The sequence below is a fragment of the Notothenia coriiceps genome, unplaced genomic scaffold, assembly GCF_000735185.1.
Source record: "Notothenia coriiceps isolate Sejong01 unplaced genomic scaffold, NC01 NC01_scaffold00036545, whole genome shotgun sequence".
Taxonomy (NCBI): Eukaryota; Metazoa; Chordata; class Actinopteri; order Perciformes; family Nototheniidae; genus Notothenia; species Notothenia coriiceps.
In genome coordinates this window covers 394-13,503 of record NW_011369246.1, presented here as the reverse complement: position 1 = coordinate 13,503, position 13,110 = coordinate 394, and the positions used below count along the sequence as shown (strand labels likewise).

At 40.7% G+C, this 13,110-nt stretch overlaps 2 protein-coding genes across 2 annotated transcripts; one reads left to right on the top strand and one right to left on the bottom strand.

Moving 5' to 3' along the window:
• Positions 1 to 520: 520 nt before the first annotated feature.
• On the top strand, positions 521 to 6,900 carry cdt1 (chromatin licensing and DNA replication factor 1). The gene is made up of 10 exons (XM_010792710.1): positions 521 to 1,128; positions 1,732 to 1,875; positions 2,432 to 2,703; positions 2,801 to 2,995; positions 3,571 to 3,716; positions 3,887 to 3,987; positions 4,754 to 4,942; positions 5,116 to 5,268; positions 5,400 to 5,601; positions 6,045 to 6,900. Exons 1-10 carry the CDS (start codon positions 661 to 663, stop codon positions 6,206 to 6,208), a joined length of 2,034 nt encoding a protein of 677 aa, XP_010791012.1. The 5' UTR covers positions 521 to 660; the 3' UTR covers positions 6,209 to 6,900.
• A 1,184-nt stretch (positions 6,901 to 8,084) lies between these two features.
• On the bottom strand, positions 8,085 to 10,833 carry aprt (adenine phosphoribosyltransferase; the record flags this gene model as incomplete). The annotated part of the gene is made up of 4 exons (XM_010792711.1): positions 8,085 to 8,789; positions 9,167 to 9,245; positions 10,311 to 10,444; positions 10,725 to 10,833. Coding segments are annotated over 4 exons (462 nt in total), but the record flags the coding sequence as incomplete, so codon positions are not given.
• Between the last annotated feature and the right edge of the window lie 2,277 nt (positions 10,834 to 13,110).

Genomic DNA, 13,110 nt, shown 5'->3' with positions numbered 1-13,110 from the left:
TATACATTACATTACATTACATTTCAAGTGTCAGCCATTGATCATTACATGTGATGCCAAATGATTGATCAGGTTCTTAAACTTTTGAGAACTCAGTTTTGAGATACTTAAAATAAAATTAAATCAAATGTAAAGCTTTTAAGAACTGTAATGACATTTTGTGAAATGAAAATACATTAACAGAAACATGTATTTTTCAGAAGTGGAAACGTTTGTTATTTTCCCATTTTCTCCTAATAAATTCGTATGTAGGCTATATTACTTTTTAATCCATTTAGCTGGGCTTTGTAACACTTGGATAATATGATAAGGATCAGTCAAAGTCGTCATACATACATTTGTTATAAAAAATAATAATCAAAGTATGAATAAAGATATGTGTACTGGTAACATTATGTGTACAAAACAACAACACGTTTAAAATATCGTGTAACTTTAAAAGGCTGCCCCATCCATCCTTTATTTTCCTAGGACGTGGGGCGGAAGAGGCGCGGCTTAGTTAATTTCGCGCGAATTTTCTTTCTTCTTCCTGCGAAGTTAAGCGTTTCCGGAGATCTATTGTGGGTGCTCAGTATTTATACCACACCGACTTCAGGTTATTGTAGCGACCTGCACCTTCATCACTCCGCGGTCCCGGTGTCTGCCCCGAGCAGCAGCAACATGTCTCAGGCTAGAGTTACCGATTTCTTCTCCCAGAGAAAGAAAGGCATCGCCGAGCCAGTGAAAGCAGGCAAGCCGAGCAGGAGCACCGCTGTCGGCCGTGGCTCTGCTGGGGTCACCTCCAATGTCCCCAGGACCAGGTCATTACAAAACAAAGGAGATTTACGTCTGTCCTCCTCCGTCCATGAAGAGTTTGTCCGAATGATCGATGAGGCAGCGGAACTAGACCCCGGATCGTGTGTCGGTAACCCCGCGAAGTATTCCCCCTCCAGCCCCCGGACACCGAAGCGGACCTCGGCCGACACAGAGTTTGACCTCGGGTCTGCGCTGTTCTCAGCCACCGCCGACCACAGCACGGCGAAGAAGAGACGGCATGCGGAGGCCGGTAGAGAGGCTAAAGCTGCGGTCCAGAAAGCTCCGAAAAGGAAGGCCAGGAAGAAACTAGTCCTCCCGCAAGACTCGCCTCAGGTAATGCTAGGCTTCTGACTCCTCCATGGGACATGTAAACAACACATCTTAATGTGCTTTAAAAAGGCAAATAAACAGCCTTATTGTAACCCACTGGTGTAAAGTAACATTTAATGTAGTTGTACTTTACACGAGTATTTGTATTTTATACTACTTTATACTTCTACACCACTACATTCTGGAAGCAACTTTTGTATTTTTTAACCCACTACATTTATTTTACAGATTTATATTTACTAATTAATTTTGAAACACAATGCATAACTAGACACTAATACTAAAAAAGTTTTAAAATATGATCATTTGGGATAGATTTAATTAACCATCCGAGATTGTAATCAATAACTAAAACCATGAGTGGTTTAACAGAAAAATATTTAGTAGTTGAAAGACACTTCCAGCTTCTTAAATGTGAAGAGTTGTGTGGTTGTTGCAATGAGTACCTTTACTCCCCATTTTAATACCTTTCACTTGGTACCATTCTTGATGCAGTACTTATAATGTAAACGTTTGATATCTTTGTTTCACTCATCTGAAGAATCGGAACCCTTTGCCCGATTGTACTGAATGGCAGGTATTGAGTGTTGGTGTTTGTGTGTGCAGGCTGCTTCTCAGCCCAGAGAGGAGACCCCCCTCTCAGCTCCTGCAGCCTCTTCGTCTGGACACAATGAGAAACACCTTAACCTCCAGACCCCCCCACAGAGGAGTCCAGTCCCCAGCAGGAAGACTGAAGGACGGGCTTCTAAGGTAACGCATTGTGCTTCGATAATCTGACTGCTTCACCAGTCACCACACTTTATCTGGGCAGTTTGTGTCCATCATTATTTAATATGTTTTCGCAAACTAAATAAATACACATTTCTAAGTTCAACCCAACCCTGTGTGGGGAATGAAGAAACCTAACTGTTATCAGCTCATGCATGATATTGTTGTGTTGGGCATGGCTGTGTAAAGTCAACATATCAAATGATATCTACAGTGTTGTTCTGTTCTGGGCAGCATGGCAGTATTTCTTGGAATTATTTTTAAATAAACTTTAGATGACTTTGTAAGGATGTGGTGAAATCATGAACAGCATATGTAGCACTGTACTGTAGATACATGGGTCTTTAGACACACACACACACACACACACACACACACACACACACACACACACTCTTTCATTAGTAGGATACATACATTCAATGTTGGTTTTGCTCTGTACGTCGGATTGGTTAAAAACAAGACCAAAACAATATTGTCACATTTCCCTTTTTGAAAGTCCTGAATTGATCCCCATGATAACCCCTCTCTCTGTCAGGCTCTGGGTAAAGAGGACCTTGCAGCCCTCAAGTCTCGCCTTCAGAGGATCAAGAAACATGCAGAGAGAATCCCCAGCCCTGCTTCAGCCCCCACACCATCCTCTCCAGCTGCTTCAGCTCTCAACAGCACCCCCACCCCTGCCATTTCTGATGCTAAGACCCTCAAGTCAACTGTAGCACAGGCTAAAGAGCTAGCTGTTAAAGCTCAGCAGAGGAAAGCGGAGCGAGAGGCCAAGAAGAGGAGCCTGAGTGAAACCCCATCCCAGGACAGGTGAGCAAAGTGAAGCATACCCTCAGACAAATCTGTAGAGTGCAGCTTGAACACTACATTTCCACTAACTGTTCCCCCCTCTCCTGTTGTCCCTCAGTACTGAGCAGCCGGCCTACCAGCGGTACCACAACCTCACCCAGGCCGCCCCCCCGGGATTGTCCCTGCCGTACCAGTACAAGGTGCTGGCTGAGATGTTCAGGAGCATGGACACTGTGGTGGCCATGCTGTACAACCGCTGTGAGACCACCACCTTCACCAAGCTCAAACAAGGAGTCCAAGACATGATGCACAAGTAGGTGGACAGATTGAGGAATGTTGAGTGATTTTGGGCACATACTATGTTCATATTAGCATGCATTGCCTCTACTGTGACATGTCTCCATGCTTTAATGTTCAGAAAGCTCTTTATTTGTCTAAACAAAGGAGGAGTTTCAGCCAGGGAACACAGGGATTTTAGCCTTTGCAGACAATTTACATGCACAAAAAAGAGTTATCATTTAAGTAGTATTGTTTCCTGGTTCGAATTTGCAAAAGAGTGTCTTTCACTGACATTTCTTTAGAGAATTAGAAAGCTGTTGTGAAAAAACACATTGTTGAAGACTTTTTAAGTGACTCCTTAAAACAATTCTTACAACTGGAAGAGGGAACTTGCAGCACATCCGCTGTACCTCAACTATGTCCAGTAGAGATGCTGTTGTCATGTCTGTTTAAACTACCTTTAGCACCCCTTTTGTAATATTCATTCATCACCACATGGGACATCTTTGACCAACAATTAGATTTTCAAAAAGCTCTGGGATTTGACAACATCCTGGATGTAGGGTCAGGCTGCAGAAGATAATGTTTTTGTTTTTTTTACCCCCGCAGGCGCTTTGAGGAGAGCCACGTTGGTCAGATAAAGATGGTGTTTCCTGAGGCCTACACCTTCAGACAGGAGAAGAACATCCCCACCTTCACCAGCGGCATTAAGAAGGGCAGCTACCAGCTCACTGTGGAGCCCGTCGTCCCCTCCGGTAAACACTTTTCTTAACGTTTTCTAGCTAATACAACTTGGATCAGCACACCATTTAATGAAGTTATTTAAACTGTGGGCCTGATTACATGTCCCCTTTTCTTAGTGTCCATGATAATGTGTACTTTACCTTGTGTTCATGCACTAACCTGTGTGCTGTGTCCTCCTCAGACCAGAATGAACCTCGTCCTTTCCTCTCGGCCACTCACCTCCTGGAGAGGAGACAAATCTTCCACCACAGTCTGGTCTCTGTCGTCAAACAGCACCACAAGGTCAGCAGCTGCTTCAGTACTATTTCTAATAGTAAGCGTCACAATAGAGTGGTGCAGGAATGAGTCCTACAACCCGGAAATGAGTCAGCATTTGAGCACCGGTCGGCCTGTCGATGTGTTTTTTTAATGTGTTTTTTGTTAGATGCCAAAAATAAGGTCTGTGGTTAAAATGCGCTTACCATATTTTCACGATTTGTTCTACAACATCCAATAAATCAGTAAATACCTCACTGGTGAATGTCTGAAGGTTTTACGTATCTTTTTAAAACGGCAGTTGGCCGACAAGTGACTAAATTAGACTAATAAACGTCATCACGCCCAACATTAGCCGCCTTTAGCTTAGCGGTGGTTACTTTAACTCGTGTTTCTGTGCTGTAGTTTCATTATAGCCTAACGTTAGCTTTTTACTTCTAGTGATTGTATTTATGCTTCAACAATTTAAAAAGTGGTGTTAATATGTAGAAATGATCCTGTGGCAAAAATGTGTGTCTTTGCTACAAATGTTATTTTCTTCAATAATTCAAATTCCAATTGAAAAAATCCCATTCCTTTTTGTAAACGGAGCCCTTGCAATGCTTACTGTTGTCTCCATACGTCATCCCTGCACCACTCGTTTTTGCTTTAGGCCAATGTTGAGGAGTTTCAACAACGGCCAAGTCCCAAGTTTTAGAATAGATTTTGTGTTAAGATCTGGGATTGTTTTCTACAGTAACAATCAGAAAATATATTTTGGTCCTGAATGAAAGATTGACCTCTGTTTCTGCAGGTGTTTCTTTCCACTTTGGTTCCTGTGGTGACTGTTCCAGAGGACAAACTGACCCGCTGGCACCCCCGCTTCAATGTGGACACTGTCCCAGTCATCTCCACCAGCCTGCTTCCCCAGCCCCCCCACACCGAGAAACTGTCCACCGCTCAGGAGGTGCTGGACAGGGCCCGCTCCTTCATCACACCCAAGGTACTGCATGTGCTAAAACTATCAATTTAATTATAATCATTGGGTAACGGTGTTGAAGTACTAAGTGTTATTTGATAAAGAAACTGTATATTTCACTATCAGTGTTTTGATTGCATTCACTGAGCATTGTTCTGTCAAAACTAAATGGAAATGTCCTCTCTTCCTGCGTTCAGATGGAGAAGGCTCTGGCTGCTCTGGCTCTGAAGACTGAAGAGACTAAAGAGCCCACACCTCCACAGAACCCAACAACCCCCCCACCCCCAGCTCCATTAGAAAATCAGGCCCCAACGGCCCTGAAAGGAGTGTCCCAGTCCCTGCTGGAGAGGGTAGGTGTTCCAGGAGGGAAACATTGGTGCTGGGGTGGGCAGTGCTTTATGGGGACACACCTAGTTTTGCCCCGTTAGATAATGTATCTTGTTATCTTCATATTGATTTGGGTGCTCTGTTGGTGTTGCAGATTCGGGCGAAGGAGGCCCAGAAGCTCCAGGCAGCCATGACGAGAAACCCCGTCCAGGAGGGACGCCTGCTGATGATCTCACGGCTCCCCGAGCTGGCCAGGATTCTCCGGAACGTTTTTGTGGCAGAGAAGAAACCAGCTTTAATAATGGAGGTGGCCTGTAACAAGATGGTGGCCAGCTTCAGATCTGCCCTCAGCTCAGGTTGGTAGTGACATTAAGCTCACAACGATTATTTTCAGTGGCTTTTTGTAAGAATTAACTGCATTGACTTCTAGAGAGGTCATGTTTTTGTCTTTGTGACAACATCTCATACTGTGCAGATCCTCCGTGCCAGGTTCAAACAGGAAGTGCCCCCGTTGTTTTAAAATTACCAACTTATTCTGCACATTCTTCTGTTTGTGCATGACAAAAAATGTGAATGGCTTTGTAATGAACGGAGCCACCAGAGATGAATCCACATCACTACTTGTGGGAGAAGCTGAGAACCATCCTGCATACATTGTTTATGCATCTTATGAATTAAAAGGGGTGGATAAGCAGCGTTTTACTGTAGCATTCACCATTATCTTGTGATATGAAGCGTGTTCTTATTGTATCATTTTTAAACAACTGTTACTGATTGGCTGTTCCTCTCTAATGAACAGGTGAGATGGAGAAGCACATCCGTCTGCTGGCAGAAGTGGCCGGTGAATGGCTGAAAATTCATCCAATCAGGAAGGACTTTTACCTGAAATTGAACAAGAACATGGAGCTCAACATCGTCCTGGACCAACTGAGCAGCACACTGCGAGAGGAGGAGAGGACCTGAGAGGACTGACAGAACAATGACCTCAGTGACCCCCCCACCTTTCTCAGGTCCTTACTATAGGACCTGTAAACTGAAGGCTAGCTCCCGTCTAAAGGGCTTCACTGAATAACACTGTTTTGTGAACAGAAGGCACGTCTGACATGTTGTACAGACAGGTGTGCTGTAGGCTCTGAGTCTTCTTCTCTCAGCTCCAGGTTGAAGGTATGTCCCGAAATCCAGAGACCATGTGGGATCGATCAGACCTAATTACCCCCCCCCCCCCCGTGTGTTTTAAAAGAAAAGGTTGTTTTAACCACAGTTCTGTTAAAGGATATGAAGATGTGCTTTGTTTTGTTTCATCCATGAAACTGTTGTTGCTGTTCCAGACTTTTTCTACAATGTAGAACTGATGAAAGCTTACAGTTTTATAAGTCATTGTTTACCAAATGCAAATTTGTCAGAATCCCGATGCCTGTTTTCTGTGAATTCAGTTAATTAAACATGACAATCATAAAGCGACGGCGACTTTTTTTAAATTATATTACCACTGGTATAAAATGCTCATGCTACCTCTAAAGAAAATCCTAATCATTAGGGAGATGCGTTCAGACATATCTTTGTTCTCCTTGATACATTAAACAACATGTGTCTCACCTAGATAAGTGCACATAAGCTGATCTAAACTTGAAGTGAATAAATTGAGACTTTCTGCGGTTGTATTTGTGTCTCCTGATCTTTCTTTAACAATATTTCTCTAGTAGTAAAGATGAGAATGAATGAAACAGCTTGCTAAAAGGTCAAAGCAGCTGGAAGGCATTGCTGATCCATAAAGCTTTGATACATTTGTATAGCAGCAGACTTGTTCCTCACCAAGCTTTACACCTCAGGGTTAGTATAAACATATATGCTAAATGATTCAAGATGATACATCACGTGAATGAGATTGATGCTTCTGAGTATGAAGGGAGGTCCATCCCCTAGTGACACCTCACTCATGCTACTCTGAAAACCAGGGTAACACAAGTAACCTACAAATAGGTTGTTAAAGTATTAAATGTGTTTTTGTTGTAATGTGGTTGGCATTGTATGTCTTATAGTATAGTGAATATAATAACATATTTCCATACATTTTAGTATCTATATTCATGGTTCTTAAAAAAAGTACACTCACAAATAAAATAATAGTCTCTTCTCTGTAGAGACGGTATAATTATATAAAGTATTAGGAAATAATTTAAGAGCACAACTTATTTCATTTACTATAGTCAGGGTTCATACACTTTTTCACCAATGACTTCTCCATGACCTTTACCTAATTTTCCATGACCAAAAAAATTACTTTTTCAGCGGTACCACTGAAACATTTGTATTTTAACATGGTAAGCTGGAAAATAAGCTCTGCATATGAAACATGTTGTTCCTATCTAAAATAAATCAAATAGTAGGCTTACTAACGTGATTGCAAAATACCTTGACAGTTAAATGCCATTTTACGTTTCATTACTATACCATACAGTATTTATTATCGTTATAGTATTACTATTTCGGCGATTAGATAAAATATAAATTATATTTGATGCAACTTTGGTTACACTTCCATGACTTCTCCAAAACTGGGAAAAATATTGTTTTCCTTAACTTTTCCAGGGCCTGGAATTAGCATTTTGAATTTCCATGACTTTTCCAGGTTTTTAATGACCGTAGGAACCCTGTATAGTGAACGCTGCAATGTGAGGTAGAGATGATTCATTGCTCACATTAGCCAACATAAGCTTCTGGAAAACCTCAAGTTAGACAGTAGCAGGAAAACCCCTGCTTGCATTGAATAGAGCAAGGACACATCTGATGGCTGACTATTACAACTTCTCATTTGGAAGAAAACAAATATACAAATGTGGTAGTTGATCAATTAGTTTCTAGCTTTTATAAATGCAAAAATATCAGTCAGATAAATGGTATCATTATAGACTTCTTACATTACCATGTGTGTGATAAAAGTGATACATTAAGGACAAAGGTTGTGAACATTAAAATGACATGCTTATCACAGGACAGCTGCATTAGTAAGGAGAACAGTGGTCACAGGTACTACGATTGAAAACATTGAAAGAAGGCCATGTTTGGATATCTTCAAAATACTTATCACTGAGTACAGATGTTAAGACCCTTTGAATCCTGTCAAATAAATGGTTAAAAATGTATGCAATAAAGCATTAACAGATGTGTGAATAAATGACCATTTAAAAATATATATATTTAAGTGCTTACTGGAATTGCAAAACAGTATGTGATTGAAATGACAAAAAATGTGAATTTTAAGATGAAGAGCTTTCCTGTTTGCTGATGGAGACACTGGAAGTACCTGTCTTTTATTACAAAGACAACATGTTAACTTTCTTTGTGCAGCCGTGTTCATTTCAGTAAAGAGCTTGGCCTGATCCCAGGTCTGTCTGCAGCACTCCTCAGTACTGCAGCAGGGAGAACACCTGGTGTGGTTTCAGTTTGTCGATGCCGTTCAGCTCCTTGAGCTCGATGACCACCATGCATCCCAGAATATCAGCCTGCTGCTTCTTCATCAGCTCACAGGCTGCGCACAATGTCCCTACAACACACACATGAACATCACTTTCAAATACAAGATGGCTCCCACAGTGGGGCATAAGAGTCACTAACAAGTTGGAAAACTGTTTGGATTCAAGCTAAAAAATGCAAATGTATTTAACATTTAAATCTCCTAAAGCCTGATTAAGGCTTTTTTTGTTGTTGTTGAGTTTATTAATAATTTAAAGGTGTTTTTAATTGATTATTTTATTATAGGTTTAAACGTGGGTTTTTTTGCATTTTGAGGAGTATTTATCAGAAGTCTTGCTCACTTTGATAAGAGCCTACTGGGTAAAACGTGTTTTCATTTATCAATTGTGAGTGATGGCCATGATTAACATGATGCATTTAAAGCTGACGTAACAATGGATTCCTCACCTCCAGTGGCCAAAAGGTCATCAATCAGAAGAACCTTCTGTCCTGGAGCCACGCCGTCCTCCTGGACCTCCACCTCTGCCTGCAGGAGGAGGACACTCTTGCTGTTCATCAGATTACACATTTCCTGCCTGAAGTCATGACCTTTTTCCAACCAGACCCTTTGGCCCTCATCACAATATCAGACAGTGATGAGACTTCGAAGAAAAGAGCATTGTCTATAAATGTAATTTGAACAGTGCGTTTAACAGAACAAACCCACTTTAAAAACTCTCTGTAGCTCTTTCAGCAAAACTAAGGCGTTACCTTAGATGTATCCATCTTACTGGACATGCTTATCAAAGAAGTGGTTATACCTCATGAGAAGGAGTCTCTCTATGGAAGATTAGATGTTGTTATCGTAGCGGTAGAAATTTTTTTCTGACTGCACAGTTCACACATCACTGTCACATTTTTGTCCTTTTGCAAAACAAAATTTGAAATAGTGTGCATTTCTCCACCCCTCAGGAGACGTCTAACCCATTGCTGCTCTGTCTCCTTCTCCGTGTGTAGTGTAGCGCAAGCACGCACAGGAAGGAAGTTTGATTTATTTTTCTGTCCTTACGTTATGCAGATAGATGAAGGGCTTAAAGTCACGCAAGTAACGAAATCATTTTGTGCTTAGTAACTGTAATGTGATTACTGCTGTTATCAACAACTCCTGCATTACCGTTACAGGAGTTGTTGATAACAGAAGTAATCACATTACAGTTACTAAGCACAAAAGTATCTCCCCAACACTGCAAGACACACTAGCCTGTTATCCTCCCAGATGTTAATTGTTTTGCGGCCATGTTACAGAAGCATGAGAAAGTGGTTTGTAGCTCTGACTTGTATTATGTCATTTGAAGCCCAGGAGGCTGTGATGGCGAGTTGTAGCAACAGCTGGGAGTGGTGATGTGATGACGAAGCAGTCAGTGGAGAATGAACATGTGTAGGAATAGAGAGGGATATAGAGTTATGTGTGGCTTTAGTGTTAAGATATTTATCAATTCATATATTAATCTCTACATTCCTGTATTCCCTAATTGCCATTCTATCCACAATGTAAAAACTGCAAAACAAAAACCAAATCCTGTGTGTGTGTGTGTGTGTGTGTGTTCTTTACCTTTCCATACTCCAGATCATACGCCACAGACACAGTGCTCCCGGGCAGTTTGCCGATCTTTCTGACTAGGACAAATCCAACACCTAGCCTCTGAGCCAGCAGAGGACCAAACAGGAAACCACGAGCATCCAAACCTGCACTCAGACACAGGAGGACAAGTTAGGGCCGGATATAATGTATGGAAAATGAATACAACCCACATCAAAGTGTTTACATTCTAAAGATCTAATTTGTTTATATGGAAGTCTTGCCCTGACCCAAAGTAAAAACACAAATTAATTCCATGAAACATTGGACATTTTTACAATCTGCCTAGACCGATCCCATCTTGTTCTGGTCACAAAAAAAGGCAGTTCCTTTAAGGCTAAATAAGACTGGTTTATAATGAAAAGAAGCTTTGCTTTGGTTCCTCACCCACGATCAGATCCACCTGCGGGTGGTTCTTCCTCACATGTTCTTCAAACAGATCGGTCACAGCTGTCAGAGCTGCTGGATCCTTCAGGATTGGACAGATATCCCTGCATCACACATACCATTAGCACACGCTCAGGACTCATTTATGAGCTTCTGCTTCATATACATTTGAAATTATATTCCAACAGCACACCTGATTTATTTGGTAGCTAATAATTAAATTAATTACATGTAACAATAATAATCTTTCATTCACAAAGTCAACTATAAATTATTCCCCATCAACCCCAACTGTTCTGTCACAGGCCATAAGACTATTAAACACCCGAGCTCGCACTATTATTAATTTATTATTACACTTTTCTTTTTTTATGTCTTGTAATTGCATTGTTGAGGAACCTGTGACCCAAGTTGTTCATTCATTACACACTACACCGTAGTTTTGTTTAGGACATGACTATAACCTTTGAATTTTAAATTTGAAACTGAGGTGGGGCAACAAGAAAGTTGTTACAGTTATCCTAAATATGTATTCAAATGTGTTGGTTGCACCCACGGATATGAGGCCTACATTTTCATAAAAAAAAACGCACATTGTCATATTGGAGAAGCTGGTATAAGACAATGAAGGATAATAATTAATCCAATTCTTGTTGATTCATTTTTTATTTTACGTTTCATTTAGCACTTAAAACATGGCCTAAAAGTTATATTTTTCCCCAATTTAGTAGTTCCATAAGCCTCCTGCTGAGGGCTGATAAAGCCACTGCCTGCATGTGTTTGATCTAATAGACATTTATTCTGTATTGGCTCATTTGGCTTTAGGAAGAGATTGGGGAGAGGGTGAAGAGGTAGAGTTACTTTACCTCAGGCACTGAATGGCCTGAACTAAAGGTGGAGCAGCAAACAGGCAAACACTGCTTACTGTAGGAACTGTAATAACTGTAGGCTATTAACTGTACTAACACGGTTTATTATGTGGCTTCATGAACAACAGGTAGGTGCAGGGTAGACAGAGAAGACGTGGTGTGGAGGAAAGAAATGCTGTCAGACACCCTTTCAGAAGGTTACAGTAAACTTTTTCCCTAAACCAAAGTCTTAAAATATTTATATATTTAGATAGCCCTGACAGAAACAGTGGTCTGCACCACAAGTGCAATACATGATATCCTCTGTAGGGTGTGTGTGCGCCAGAGGTGGGAGTCAATCAATCCATGTTTATTTATATAGCCCAATATCACAAATGTTACATTTGTCTCAGTGGACTTCAAAGTTTGTACAGAATATCAGTATGACAATACGACACCCTCTGTCCTTAGACCCTCACATCGTACAAGGAAAAACTTGGAGAAAACCCAGTTTAAAGGAAAAAATGGGAGAAACCTCAGGGAGAGCAACAGAGGAGGGATCCCTCTCACAGGACGGACAGACGTGCAATAGATGCCGTGTGTAAGTAAGTCCTACATGTGCAAGTCACGAGCAAGTATCAAGCAAGTCCCAAATCACTGTGGTGAGAGTCAAGCAAGTCAAGTCATTGCTCAGGTCAAGCAAGTCAAGCAAGCAAATCAAGTCAAGTCATATGAAATTCTGATGAATAAGCCCAGTTTCTGCATTTCCGCATCAGTTAAAAGACAGTGGTTATGAAAATGGATTTAACCCACACTATGATCTTCATTACATACACAGTTAATCATTTGAAATCTAATTTAGACCGATGACAATCATATTAGATTAATATTAACCCCAGAACTGCAGACAATATAGCTAGGACTAGGGATGGGTATCGTTAGGATTTTATCGATACCGATACCGGTACTGCTTATATCGGTATCGGTATTTTTCGATACTTTTCAATAATTTGGTGCTCAAAATTATAGACATGAATACAAGATGTGAAGATTAAACAGTCATTTTATTGTAATTTTCTTGCATAAATAACTGTATAACTTATACATTAGCTTCTCAGAAGCAGACAAAAATAAATAAAATAACTTAAAGGGGCCTGGCTCGCCCTATCATCCTTTTTGGGGTTTTCCCTCACCAGAGGATGAAAAGAGGCATTTAACATTTGTAAATCAATTACATCTTCATCCAGACATTTCAAACTGACAACGTAGCTCGACAAGTAATCCTTAAAACATTGTCCTACAGTGACATCATGCAAAACTGTGATATGAAGAAATTGGTCAAAAGGCTAAGATGGCAAAAAGATAAAGGCGAGTACGTATATTATTCTGGATTGTACTTTTAAATCATCACAAAATAAATGATGTGCTGAACTGAAACACGTCAAAATGTGTCTGAAGGTTTAAACATAGAACAAAGTATTTGAGCTTAAAATATGTAAATTCCTAGTAAACGACCAACAATTGCTGAACCACACATT

Excerpts from the sequence above, each read along its gene's own strand:
- cdt1 (XM_010792710.1), top strand. The coding sequence starts at position 661 with ATGTCTCAGGCTAGAGTTACCGATTTCTTCTCCCAGAGAAAGAAAGGC. Across the intron at positions 2,704-2,800 it reads GAAACCCCATCCCAGGACAG|TACTGAGCAGCCGGCCTACC; the intron begins GTGAGCAAAGTG and ends GTTGTCCCTCAG. Across the intron at positions 2,996-3,570 it reads GTCCAAGACATGATGCACAA|GCGCTTTGAGGAGAGCCACG; the intron begins GTAGGTGGACAG and ends TTACCCCCGCAG.